Genomic DNA, 11,950 nt, shown 5'->3' on the forward strand with positions numbered 1-11,950 from the left:
TCTGATTCTGAAAAGCCTTAAAATGAAACCGTCAGTATGCCACACCAGACTCCATTTAAAAACTGTCTGATTTTAGATTTTATTCAAGCTCAAACTGCTCCTTCCCGTCAGTCTTAGTTCACATTCAGGCTCTGATCAAACAGACCAGACTCCATTTAAAATCTGTCTGATTTTAGACTTTGAATTGAAAATAAACTGAATTGTTCAGTTCATGTTTGGCTGTTTCTTTCTGTGACAAAGTTTCTCTTTGGAAATACAAAATGTCTCAAACATGAAACTGTTTCTACAGAGTTTCTACTGATCAACAAATCAACCAACCAATCATAAATCAGTCTGTGAGCTACGGGACAAAAGAAATGTTTAGTGAACATCCCAGTCTGTGTATAGGTCATTAGTGAATCTGCCTTGTTCACGATGACTCGACGTTGTTCCCGTCACGCTTCGCCGTCTCTCAGTTGATCATTACCGACCTCTGTAATCATCCATCACACTCAGTCTGAGTAACCCTCAGAGGTCAAACATACGTGTTCAGGTTGGTTTCCAGCAAAGAGCCCTACTTTGACACCGTCACAGGTTTATCTGTGGCACGGCCTTTAAAGGAGTGTCCATAGTGCCATCCTGTGCCTGTACAAAACATGACGTCACCTGGTTTGCGCTAACTAACGACTGAACCAATAACTGAGAGGTAAATAAGAACTGTAGAGGCTCGTCGTTGTGTCTCTCTGATGCTGTCGGCGGTTTCTCGCTGTGGCGAGCTGCAGTGAAACACGTGAATCCACTCATTAGCTGTGATGTTCGGGTCTGTAGACTGAATGAATCAGTGTGGAGGGGAGCCTGTTTAAGTCAGGTGGCCCGCTGGTTAACCTGACTACACTGTCACGTCCTTTACCGCCACAAGACAGCGCTAAACATGCTCCAATAACTAGTTAGTTATTTCTTAAATCCAGCTTCACAGAGTTAAACCTCTGAGCTGTGAGCGAGCCTGAACACACACACACACACACACACACACGTTTCACTGACATGTTGGACTTTGGTCTTTAAAAAAACTAGGCGTGCTCATTCAGTTTGACTTTATTCACACAGAAACCAGAACACCAACGGTCCCTGAAGGCATCGTGGTGGCTTCAACAACACCTCATTGTCAGGACAAACAGGAATGATCAGACTGAAGGATAAATATGAAGCTAAGAGCAAGTAAATATATCATGGGGACACACACACACACACACACACACACACACACACACACACACACACACACACACACACACACACACACACACACACACACACACACACACACACAGTTAAACTACAAAAATATAAAAACAAGTTAAAGAAACAAAACAACAACAAAAAAACAAACACATCAGTCTTCCAATCAGACGCGCCACCACTTCTCCCAGCACCTCTCATTGGTGGATGAGCTTCACAGTGTGGTGAGAAACTCTCTGACCTGCAGACAAAAATTAAGTCCTGTTACCAGATTACAAAAGCCTTTCAAAATAAAACCACCAGGTGAAAGTTAAATGAGAATTAAATACAAGCACAGAAAGATGGAAGCAGCACATACATGAACAAACAGCCAAACATGGAAGAATCTGACATATTTTACTGTCACTTCAAAGTATACAAACTTTTGCGCAGGTCACAGAGTTTACACAGTTTATTCAGTTACTCTCAGGAACGATGTTCAAAAACAGATTAAACACATGTTAGGCGTGTTGCTTTATATAAACAGGCACACGTCAGAATATAAAATGCAGCAAAGACTGAGATTTCTATTAAGAATTAAGATACTGATTGTTAAAAACCCCAATAAAAGCTTGACGGTCTTTCCTCTGGTGGCGATCGTTGGGTCTGCGCTTCAGCAGGCCCGCTAGTTCAGAGACGCATCACCCCCCACTGTTTCCTAGCCAACTTCCAAGAAACAGCCTTCCCTGCAGCCTTTTATTCAGTGAATGCAAGCACCACCCATTGTAACACCCACAAATGGTTAAAATCACCGCATGCGTCTGTGTGTGTGTCTTCTTGCCACACAATATATGCTCACAACTGTTAACCACATTTCCTGGTTATCCAAAGGCCATCTCCCCACACCCATATATGGCTTAACATTAATGGTTCACCATATGCAAGCATAGGCGAGCCCCTAAATGGCCGGGAGTGGACATCCTTCACAAGATAAGGAAACCAGAATCTCACATGAAACCTGCCTGTAGTTAAACAGCTACAGCTGATTACCTCCTCCAGCATCATAGATGTGTCGGACGAACAGAAGAATATCTAACCACGCAGTTTAAGGCACGGTTTACACATTTAAGTGCAACAATGGCAACATTTAACAATTTACCCTGACAGTGACGGTACTCCTGACAAACAGAGTCACTCGTTATACAGACGAGGAGTCAATGACTTCTACATAAAAGCAAACAAGAAGTGGTTCACTGGTTGTTTGTAACCAAGAGAAGAAACAGAGCGGTTTGGGACGTGTATGAAAAACAAATAAAACCACCATCATCAGAAGGAAAACCTTCAAAATAAAAGCTCAGACTGACCTTGTCGATGATGGCTTCCTGTTTGATGCGGTCATTCTTGAAGTCGTCGTTGACGTCCAGGACGAGAACAGGAAGTTCGCTCAAATAATCAAAGTCCAACCTTAATGCAAACACAGGTTAAAAAGGCGCTCCTGAACGCACCGCTGAGGCTCTGAGCACGCTCAGTGGCATATAGTTACCTGAGGTTCCTGTGGTAGAGCCAGGCTTCATGTTTGAAGTGCAGCTGCTCAAGGTACTCCAGAGGAATTTCCTGCTCTTCTTGCCGGCCGCGATGAAGCAGCCGCTGCATGCAGCGCTGAAAAATACACACACAAACACGGCACCTGAAGGCAACCGAAGGAAGGAGAGCCCATCACAGAGGGCGATGCGTTTACCCTGAGGTGGCAGGACTCTCCAGGTTCTCCTGTACGTCTTTACCTGTGGCGGGGCTCTGAGGTAGATGATGGCGTCGAGAGCGATGTCGGACTCAAACTGGTTCAGTAACCAGGTGTGCCAGTCCTGATACACACTCCACTCCGTCTCCGACAGGTCGCCACTCTCAAACAGGTTTGACGCAAACACGTACCTGTACACACAGGAGTTACATGTCTCACACCTGTGTCTGTGTTAAATGCGTGCGAGTTACCTGTCAGGTGATCAATGGTCATGAGAATTTACATAATTAAGATTAAGGAACTGCCCTCCCAGCCCACTGTTCCCTCAGTGGGCTGGTTTCAGTCATTATGTTTATTAGATTGAAACCTGCAGTCAGCTGAGACTGAAGACGTCACCTGATGATGATGAAACGCTACGTGCAGATGAACAGAAGCAACCTTTTGGAGACCTGTCAGGTAAGTTACCTGTCGGAGTAGACGGAGCGCTCGTAGAACTGGACGGGGTTTTCTGCCTGCTGAAGTTTGATTGATGGCGACTGAAGCTGAGCTCGAACTCTGCTCAGACACGCGTAGCTCTGCACACAGGTGAGACTCACTTGAGACAGGTACACATAGTCTGACACACAGTGCTGCTATGGTAGGGGATGGAGCCAGGTGTGTTACCTGGAAGGTGTAGGACCAGCGGCTGGGTTTATCGTACAGCATCTGCAGCAGGTTTCCTCCACTCTTTTGAGATGAGCTCAGCTCCTGCAGGTAAACAAGCAGGTAAACAAGCAAGTAAACACAGACTTTAGAGAATGTGTGCTGCATTCAGGCTCACCAGGTAAACGTCATCGCTGTCATTCTGCACGTTGCACCACTTGCCAATGGGTTCAGGGATGACCTCCCAGTCCTCTGATGCTGCCTGAAGGAGGCGCACAAATGTCGACTTTCCTGCAGCTGGAGGCACACGGGTGAGACACACGGGTGAGACACAGAAATGTGACAGATCTCTGGTCCTGCCTGATTGGAGGAATCACACCTGTTCAGGTAACCCTGACATGACATGAGCTACTGATGCTCCACACACTAATACAGGAAATCAGCATTAATGCTGATGCCGTAGGACTTCCTGTGTGGGTGGGGCTTAAGAAAAGGACCGAAACAGCTGACTTTTGCAGGAAGTCATGTGACCGCAGGATCAAGTAAAACCATGGCAACCATGAGCAGCTGATTCAACCTCTGATTGTCTCTGCTCACACTCCTCACGCTGTCACCTGACCCCAACCTCAGTGATGAGGTCACGTCCTCGCTCTGGAGATCAAAACTCTGACCTGAGACTGAAGAAGTCACCTGGATGAGTGACAGAACGTTTCTCCACAAAACGCTGCGTCCAGATGAACAGAATCAACCTTTGGAGGTCTGACCTCGACTTGCAAACCTCCATCAGTCTGGCTCACCTGAGCCCCGCCCACAGACTCCACATGACCAGCGTTCACCTTCAAACACCTAAAGGAGCAAGCTCCACCTATTTAACACCCAAATTTAAACCTCCGCCTTCTAACCCCAGCAGCACAGCTCCATTAAAAACTGCTGATTATTGATCACAAACAGCTGATTTTCAAAGACAAACAGCTTATAATTGAGTTCAAACAGCTGATGATCAATCGATTATCGTAAGAAATCACTCGGTTGATGGAAACGTCCAGATGATTACTGACTGTTGACAGCAAATTTTGACTATAAACAGCTGGTTATTGAACACAGGGCTGAGTATTGACTACAAACAATTGATTTGCGATATAAACAGCAATTGACCATGGACAGCTAACTGTGACTAGAAACAGCTATTTATCGATCACAAACAGCTGATTATTGACGATAAGCGGGCGGTTTTGGCGCCACTTGTTTCCGTGAAGGCGGGAGGCTCACGGACTTACAGACCCGGGCCTGAGAGCTCGTTAACCGGCGGTCCGGGTCGGTCCCCCGGCTCCGTTTGCCCCGGTCGGTCCGGGTCAGTCGGGGTCCGTGAGCGTCCAGCCGGTCCGGGGGGCGCGCGCCCCGGTGAGCTCACCTATGTTTCCTTCGATGGAGATCTTCTTCTCCTTCCTTTGACGGGAAAAGCTGCCGTTCAGCGGCGGGCTGCGGGGAGGGGGGCACGGCCTCTTCGGGGGGGTCGCCATGTTCACGGATCGATCGCTGATTATCGATTATTGCTCGCTGCTGTTTTGAAACCCACTGACCGGCGCGCGAGATGCTGCTCAAATTAAACTCCGCGCGCATACAGACTTACAGACCGTTTCCGGGGGCGGAGTCACGCATGAGCAGAGGAGGAGGAGTGCAGACTTCCTTCAGTTTCCTTCATGTCCAACATCACACCTGCCTCACTCCACCTGCCTGGCTCTACCTTCTGTTACCTGTGTTCACAGCAGCCTTTCATCTCATCCACAGAGGAGAGAAACACAGTGGGTGGAAACAGTAGCGGTTTTTGAGCGGGGGATTCTCTGGCTGGCTGGAGCAGCATCTAATCACCAACCCGCAAAATAAAAACAAACCAACAAACACGAAAACACCAGACATCATGATACCGACTTATAATTTGCACCGATGTTTTTTCGAAATTTTATACGCGAAAAGTGAGCGCGAGAGCCCTCGGTGCGCCTGCGCGCTGCTGAAGTCAAAGTAAACTTTATTGTCATCTCCGCTACAGACAGTCCAGCATATAGAGACGAGACGACGAGGCTGCAGCTACAGCAGTGCAAGTAAACAAACAATAAATATAAGAAGAGTAAGAGAATAAATATACACTTGAGGACCAGGAGTAAAGGATCAATAACAATTCAAAATCTATGATTTACAGTTTGATGATTTAACCCTTTAAGACCTACCATAGAACCAAGTCTGCCAGAGCTTACTTTATATTTTTACATGGTGTAGTAGCATTTCAAGTTGCTATACATCAATACAACCGTTATAGCCCAAATTTTAATAATATGTCTGCATTAAGTCCATAGTAATTACATAAATTGCAAAAATGTGCAATAAACTACAAGAAAATTTAAAATCTTTTTTTTTACATATATTTCTACTTAGAGAAATTCAAGAGGCTTATCCCTGAAAACTTTAAATAGAAAAACATTGAAAAAATAAAACTTCAAGTAAAACACAAGCACTTCTGTTAAATTATTGCAGAGTGTCCACATTGTAATTCAACAAAATATCAGTGAACTATTTGGCACTGTCTCCAGCTTTCAGAATAATAAATAAACACTTCTGTTTGGAATAAAGTAAATAAAAATTAGGTTTCAGAATGAAATAAACAATGGACACAGAATGTCCATATTGTTTGTTTGTTAATTTATTTCAAACATGTAAACAATATACAGGTACATTTAGTATGTGGAGTATGTGGCAGGGACTAAACACGATCACAGACTTTAGAGGGAAAACCAGCACACCGCAGACCACGGCCTCTCTGTGTGAGGAACGTATTCTACGCTAGATTCGACACAGCGAACACCACGAGACCGGACAGTGTGCGCACCGCGGATGACGTCAGTGCGCACACTGTGTCTGAGGAGGATGTGCGGAGGTGCTTCAGGAAGGTGAACGCACGCAAAGCTACTGGTCCGGACGGGATTCCCGGCCGCGTCCTCAGGTCATGCGCGGCTCAGCTGGCTGGAGTGTTCACGCACATCTTCAACCTTTCCCTCTCTCTGTCTGTAGTCCCAGCCTGCTTCAAAATGGCCACCATCGTCCCTGTACCCAAATCCTCCACCATCTCCTCATTGAACGACTGGCGACCTGTAGCCCTGACCCCCATCGTAAGCAAATGCTTCGAGAAGCTGGTCAGGGACTTCATCTGCTCTGCACTACCCGACTCACTGGACCCTCTACAGTTCGCATACCGCCAAAACAGGTCCACTGATGATGCCATAGCCCTGACACTACACACTGCCCTGTCACACCTGGAGAAGAGAGACACGTATGTGAGAATGCTGTTTGTAGATTACAGCTCAGCATTCAATACCATCGTTCCCTCAAAGCTGGACAGGAAACTGCAGGATCTAGGACTGAGCAGCTCCCTCTGCAGCTGGATCCTTAGCTTCCTGTCTGACAGACGCCAGGTGGTCAGACTGGGCAGCATCACCTCATCCCCCATCACACTGAACACTGGTGCTCCACAGGGGTGTGTACTGAGCCCTCTCCTGTACTCACTCTACACCTACGACTGCACAGCCACTAACAGCTCCAACATCATTGTGAAGTTTGCGGACGACACTACAGTGGTGGGTCTTATCACCAACGGTGATGAGACGGCTTACAGGGAGGAGGTCAGCGCCCTGACCCACTGGTGTCAAGACAACCATCTCACCCTCAACGTCGCAAAGACAAAGGAGTTGATAGTGGACTTCCGGAGGTGCAGAGAAGTACACACCCCCATCACCATCAGCGGCGCTGCTGTGGAGAGAGTGAGCAGCTTCCGGTTCCTTGGAGTACATCTGGCTGAGGATCTTACGTGGTCAGTACACACAAACAAAACAGTGAAGAAGGCGCAGCAGCGCCTCTTCTTTCTCAGGAGACTGAAAAGATTCGGCATGAGCCCCCGCATCCTCAGGACCTTCTATCGCTGTGCCATTGAGAGCATCCTCACTGGATGCATCACCACCTGGTATGGCAACAGCACCGCCTACAACTGCAAAGCTCTCCAGCGAGTAGTGCGGTGCTCTGAACGGATAATTGGAGGTGAGCTTCCCTCCCTCCAAGACATCTACAGGAAGCGCTGCCTGAGGAAAGCGGGGAGGATCATCAAGGACTCCAGTCACCCCAGCCATAAACTGTTCAGACTGCTTCCATCAGGAAGGAGGTTCTGCAGCATCCGGTCCCGTACCAGCAGACTGAGAGACAGCTTCTTCCATCAGGCCATCAGACTGCTGAACACGTCATAGACACCTCAGCTTCACTACTGGAACTTTAACATTATGCACTCCACACTGTATATAAATGCCACTGTTTTGCACATATTCAACTCTGTATATTTTATTTATTGTTGACTCTATTTAATTTGTAAAATATGTGTACACACACACACACACACACACATGTAGAAAAACATTTAGTATACACATCCAGAAATTTTTTTTTTTTTTGCATATACTATTATATATTGTACATATATTTATTAGTTTCAGATTTAGCCATTCGTATATTTTGCCTGTTTATGTTATTGTATTTTGCACAACTCTGTTGCTTGTGAAGCTCGCACACAAGAATTTCACTCGAATGTGCTGTACCAATGTACCTGCACATGTGATGTGACAATAAAAGTGATTTGATTTGATTTGAGTAAAGAAAATAAGAGAGAGAAAGTTATACTATACAAAAGTCAATGCATTTCAATATCGCTGCTGTTCTGATTCGTTTACACGTTGAAAGGAAGTGGGAAGAAGTACACACCGATTTAATCCCATAAGTTATCAGTTAATATTTAGTTGCGGTGCGTTGGTGGTTCTTTGTGTCCGGGGATGGGCGTCCGGGTACACACCGGCTCACTCCTTGGCGGCCGCTTATCGGGGCCTGGAGCCTGGGGCTCGCTCGGGCCACTTTGGAGGTGGGGTGCTCCCGGCCTCTCGGCCTGGGGCTCGGTCACTCAGGCACGGCTGGCTGCCGGCGGAGCTCACGGGCGCGTCACTGCAACTCCCCCTGGCTTCTGCTCCGCAGCTGCTGAGTGAATCACCCCTCTTCTGGCAGTGGCGAGTGCCCCTCTTCCTTGGCTTGTTTTCTATGTTTATCTTTGCTCAGCAGGGTTGGCATCTCCAGCGGTGATCCGATACATATATGTGGTTTTTTTTCTGCCCATTCTGTTGGTTTTTGTTTTTTGCCCTTCTCCCCCGTCCCTCTTCTCAGCTGTTTCTCTTTCCCTCTAAAAGAAGAAGAAAAAAAAATATTTAGTTGCTTCCTCATTGATATAATCTGTAATAAAAATAGTGAACAACTATATACTATAATATCACATCATGACATTTTTAAAATAGAGATTCACTTAATTTCAATATTTTCCTTTTCTTTATAGTTTGAGAAGATCATATTTTTATAACTCTTTTTGAACTGTTCTATGTTTTGACGTTGCTTTCATTCCATATTCAGACTGTTCCACAGTTTCACTCCATGCACAGAAACACAAAAGCTTTTCCTTTTAGTACGAACCTTCCCTGTTGTGAAGTGACAAAAAGCCCTTAAATTATAGCTTCCTTCTTTCAACAAGAAAAAACGTACTCTGAATATTACCTGCCAGTTCCTTATTTTTTTCTTTGATTAGAATTTGTGCTGTTTGGAATTTTACTAGATTGGCGATTTTCAATATTTCAGTGCAAAAATAGTGAGTTTGTACGATCCTGTAACCTGCACTGTGGATGATTCGAACTGCTTTTTTTTTTGAAGAGTACAAAGTGAGTGTAATGTGGTTTTATAGTTGTTGCCCCAGACCTCTGCACAATAGCTTAAGTAAGGTGAAACCAGTGAACAGTAGAGAACATGAAGGGATGTTTGTCTAATACCTGCTTTGCCTTGTTTAGTGTTGCAATGCTTCGTGATACGTTGGAATGAATATATCTTACGTGAGCTCCCAGTTAAGTTTTTCATCTATTATTTTCACTGACTCTTTCAATATCAACACCATTTATTTGAATCTCAGCATTTGTATTTAAACTACTATTTCCAAATAACATAAGTTTAGATTTATTCAAATTTAATGATAATTTGTTTTTATCAAGCCAGAACTTCACTTTACTTATTTCATATCCTCCAATAAATTCTGCAGATCATCACCAGAGCAGAAGATGTTTGTATCATCAGCAAAGAGAACCACTTTTAATACTTTGGACACTTTACAGATGTTGTTAATGTACAAGTTGAAGAATTTTGGACCCAAAACTGACCCTTGGGGTACACCACAAGCAATGTGCATACATAAGGAGCAACCACCATATAATTTCACAAACTGCTTCCTGTCACCTAAATAACTCCGGGCCCAATCTAGAGCGACCCCTCTGACACCATAACGTTCCAGATTTCTTATTAATATATCAGGATCTATAGAGTCAAATGCCTTCGTCAAGTCTCTGAATAACCCAGCTGAATAAACATCAAACAGAAAACTGATTAAACAGAAGTGTGAGATGGTCGACTTTACTCCAGTGTCCTGTTATATTTTAGACAGCAAGGAGCAGACGGCCGAGTTTATTAAACTCCCCCGAGACAGCGGTGACGCAGATCTGAAGGCTGGACCGTCTTATTTCACAGCCTCGCACTTCCGGCCTTCTCGGTCTTTGGAGGACCTGGCCCACGTAGACCGCGAAGGCCGGGGTCCTCCGAAAGACGTTTTGGGACACAGCTAATAAGAATCAGAATACTTTATTGATCGCTGGGGGAAATTATTTTTTGTTACAGTGCTCCATTATAAGCAAACATTAACAAGACAGACACTCCAGTCCAGCAGGTGGCGGTAGTGCACTTGACGCTCTTTGCTACGCCCATAAAAAGATAAAGGAAGAAGAAGAAGGCTCTTACGCATGCGCAGTGTGTCCTCAGAGTCGGGAGCAGAAAGAAGATGGCGGCGCCCGTAGATCTGGAGCTGAAAAAGGTAGGAGCTCCTCACCTGTGTGTGTGACTAGCGCGGCTGTTTCACACGTGGTCGAGTGTTTTTTCCACAGTTTCCGATTTAAACTGCCTACGACCTCGTCTGTGTCCGCGGGACACCGAGACCGTCACGCTCGTGACTTTAACACAGCTGCGCTCAGGCCTTGTGTCGTCACCGTGAGGTAGTTAGAGCCCCTAATGTCATACTGACGCAGCGGAATCGTGTGCGAGTGGGTTGTGGGTCTCTGGTGAGACGCCGTGACGTAGGGCTAAAGGGGGCGGGTACTTCACAGTGGGCAGGCTCTGTTACCATGGGGACTAACCCAGGTGCGCTCCGCAGGCCTTCTCCGAGCTGCAGGTGAAGATGATTGACACGCAGCAGAAAGTCAAGATGGCCGATCTGCAGATCGATCAGCTGACGCGCGTTCAGAAGCACGCCAAACTGACGCACGCCGAGATCGCCACGCTGCCCGACAACACGCGACTCTATGAGGGTGTGGGGCGCATGTGAGTCACCTACCTTCAACCTTAACACACCTGAACGTCACGCAGGTGTCAGCCAATCACATTGGTTCAATCATGATGTGTTTCAGGTTCATCCTGCAGTCCAAGGAGGAGATAAACAACCTGCTGACAGACAAACAGAAGACGGCTGACGAGAAGATCAAAGAGTTGGAGGTGCGCATGCACACGCCTCTTCTCATTGGCTAACTACTGATTGACATCACGCGTGTGGGCGTGTTCTGCGTGGGGTTAGGGAAACCTAGTCTTGTCAGGAGAGACGGCATCCATCCCACTTTGGTTGGAGCAGCTCTCAAAATAGGACTATCCAGAGTTGGGACCTGTTTCACCTTAAACTTACTGAACACGGTTGTCAGAAGGGAGTTTTTCCTTCTCACTGTTGCCAGGTGCTTATAGAGGGGCCCTTGGCAACAATCTCAACTATCATGTGACCCCCCTCACACACACACAGAGGGTCACATGATAGTTGGGGTTAGAGTCTTTACTTTAAAAATGAAACACGTTGATGTAACTGTTGTTGTGATTTACACAAAAAAAGGAATGAATTGTCCTGCAGTCTGATTTCAGGAGGTTGGAACAGCGTTGGTGTGCGACACACACACACACACACACACACACACACACACACACACACACACACACACACACACACACAGAGCTAAGCACTGACAGTATGTTTGTGCTTGTGATTTCCAGCAGAGGAAGGTGTACCTTGAACGCAGCGTGAAGGAAGCTGAGGACAACATAAGAGAGATGCTGCTGTCCAGGAGAGCCCACTGACCATCATCATCACACACACACTATAATTACACTGTAATACACACACACACGCTGTTTCCCGTGTGAGTTTTCCACAATAAAAACTTGAAGACGCTC

The 11,950-nt window shown here is 46.1% G+C and overlaps 2 protein-coding genes across 2 annotated transcripts; one reads left to right on the forward strand and one right to left on the reverse strand.

Moving 5' to 3' along the window:
• Positions 1-1,324: 1,324 nt before the first annotated feature.
• On the reverse strand, positions 1,325-5,171 carry LOC113030460 (deoxycytidine kinase). Its single transcript, XM_026181942.1, has 8 exons — positions 4,989-5,171; positions 3,756-3,874; positions 3,599-3,682; positions 3,401-3,510; positions 2,979-3,126; positions 2,741-2,856; positions 2,562-2,661; positions 1,325-1,459 (listed from the first exon to the last, which is right to left on the reverse strand). Exons 1-8 carry the CDS (start codon positions 5,095-5,097, stop codon positions 1,433-1,435), a joined length of 813 nt encoding a protein of 270 aa, XP_026037727.1. The 5' UTR covers positions 5,098-5,171; the 3' UTR covers positions 1,325-1,432.
• A 5,312-nt stretch (positions 5,172-10,483) lies between these two features.
• On the forward strand, positions 10,484-11,950 carry pfdn1 (prefoldin subunit 1). Its single transcript, XM_026181885.1, has 4 exons — positions 10,484-10,556; positions 10,893-11,059; positions 11,146-11,230; positions 11,771-11,950. The coding sequence occupies exons 1-4, from the start codon at positions 10,524-10,526 to the stop codon at positions 11,852-11,854; spliced, it is 369 nt and encodes a 122-aa protein (XP_026037670.1). The 5' UTR covers positions 10,484-10,523; the 3' UTR covers positions 11,855-11,950.

The sequence above is a fragment of the Astatotilapia calliptera genome, chromosome 10 (genome assembly GCF_900246225.1).
Source record: "Astatotilapia calliptera chromosome 10, fAstCal1.2, whole genome shotgun sequence".
Classification (NCBI taxonomy): Eukaryota; Metazoa; Chordata; class Actinopteri; order Cichliformes; family Cichlidae; genus Astatotilapia; species Astatotilapia calliptera.

Excerpts from the sequence above, each read along its gene's own strand:
- LOC113030460 (XM_026181942.1), bottom strand. The coding sequence starts at position 5,097 with ATGGCGACCCCCCCGAAGAGGCCGTGCCCCCCTCCCCGCAGCCCGCCG. Across the intron at positions 3,875-4,988 it reads CTCCATCGAAGGAAACATAG|CTGCAGGAAAGTCGACATTT; the intron begins GTGAGCTCACCG and ends GTGTGCCTCCAG. Across the intron at positions 1,460-2,561 it reads AGGAAGCCATCATCGACAAG|GTCAGAGAGTTTCTCACCAC; the intron begins GTCAGTCTGAGC and ends TTTTGTCTGCAG.
- pfdn1 (XM_026181885.1), top strand. The coding sequence starts at position 10,524 with ATGGCGGCGCCCGTAGATCTGGAGCTGAAAAAG. Across the intron at positions 11,060-11,145 it reads TATGAGGGTGTGGGGCGCAT|GTTCATCCTGCAGTCCAAGG; the intron begins GTGAGTCACCTA and ends GATGTGTTTCAG. Across the intron at positions 11,231-11,770 it reads AGAAGATCAAAGAGTTGGAG|CAGAGGAAGGTGTACCTTGA; the intron begins GTGCGCATGCAC and ends TGTGATTTCCAG.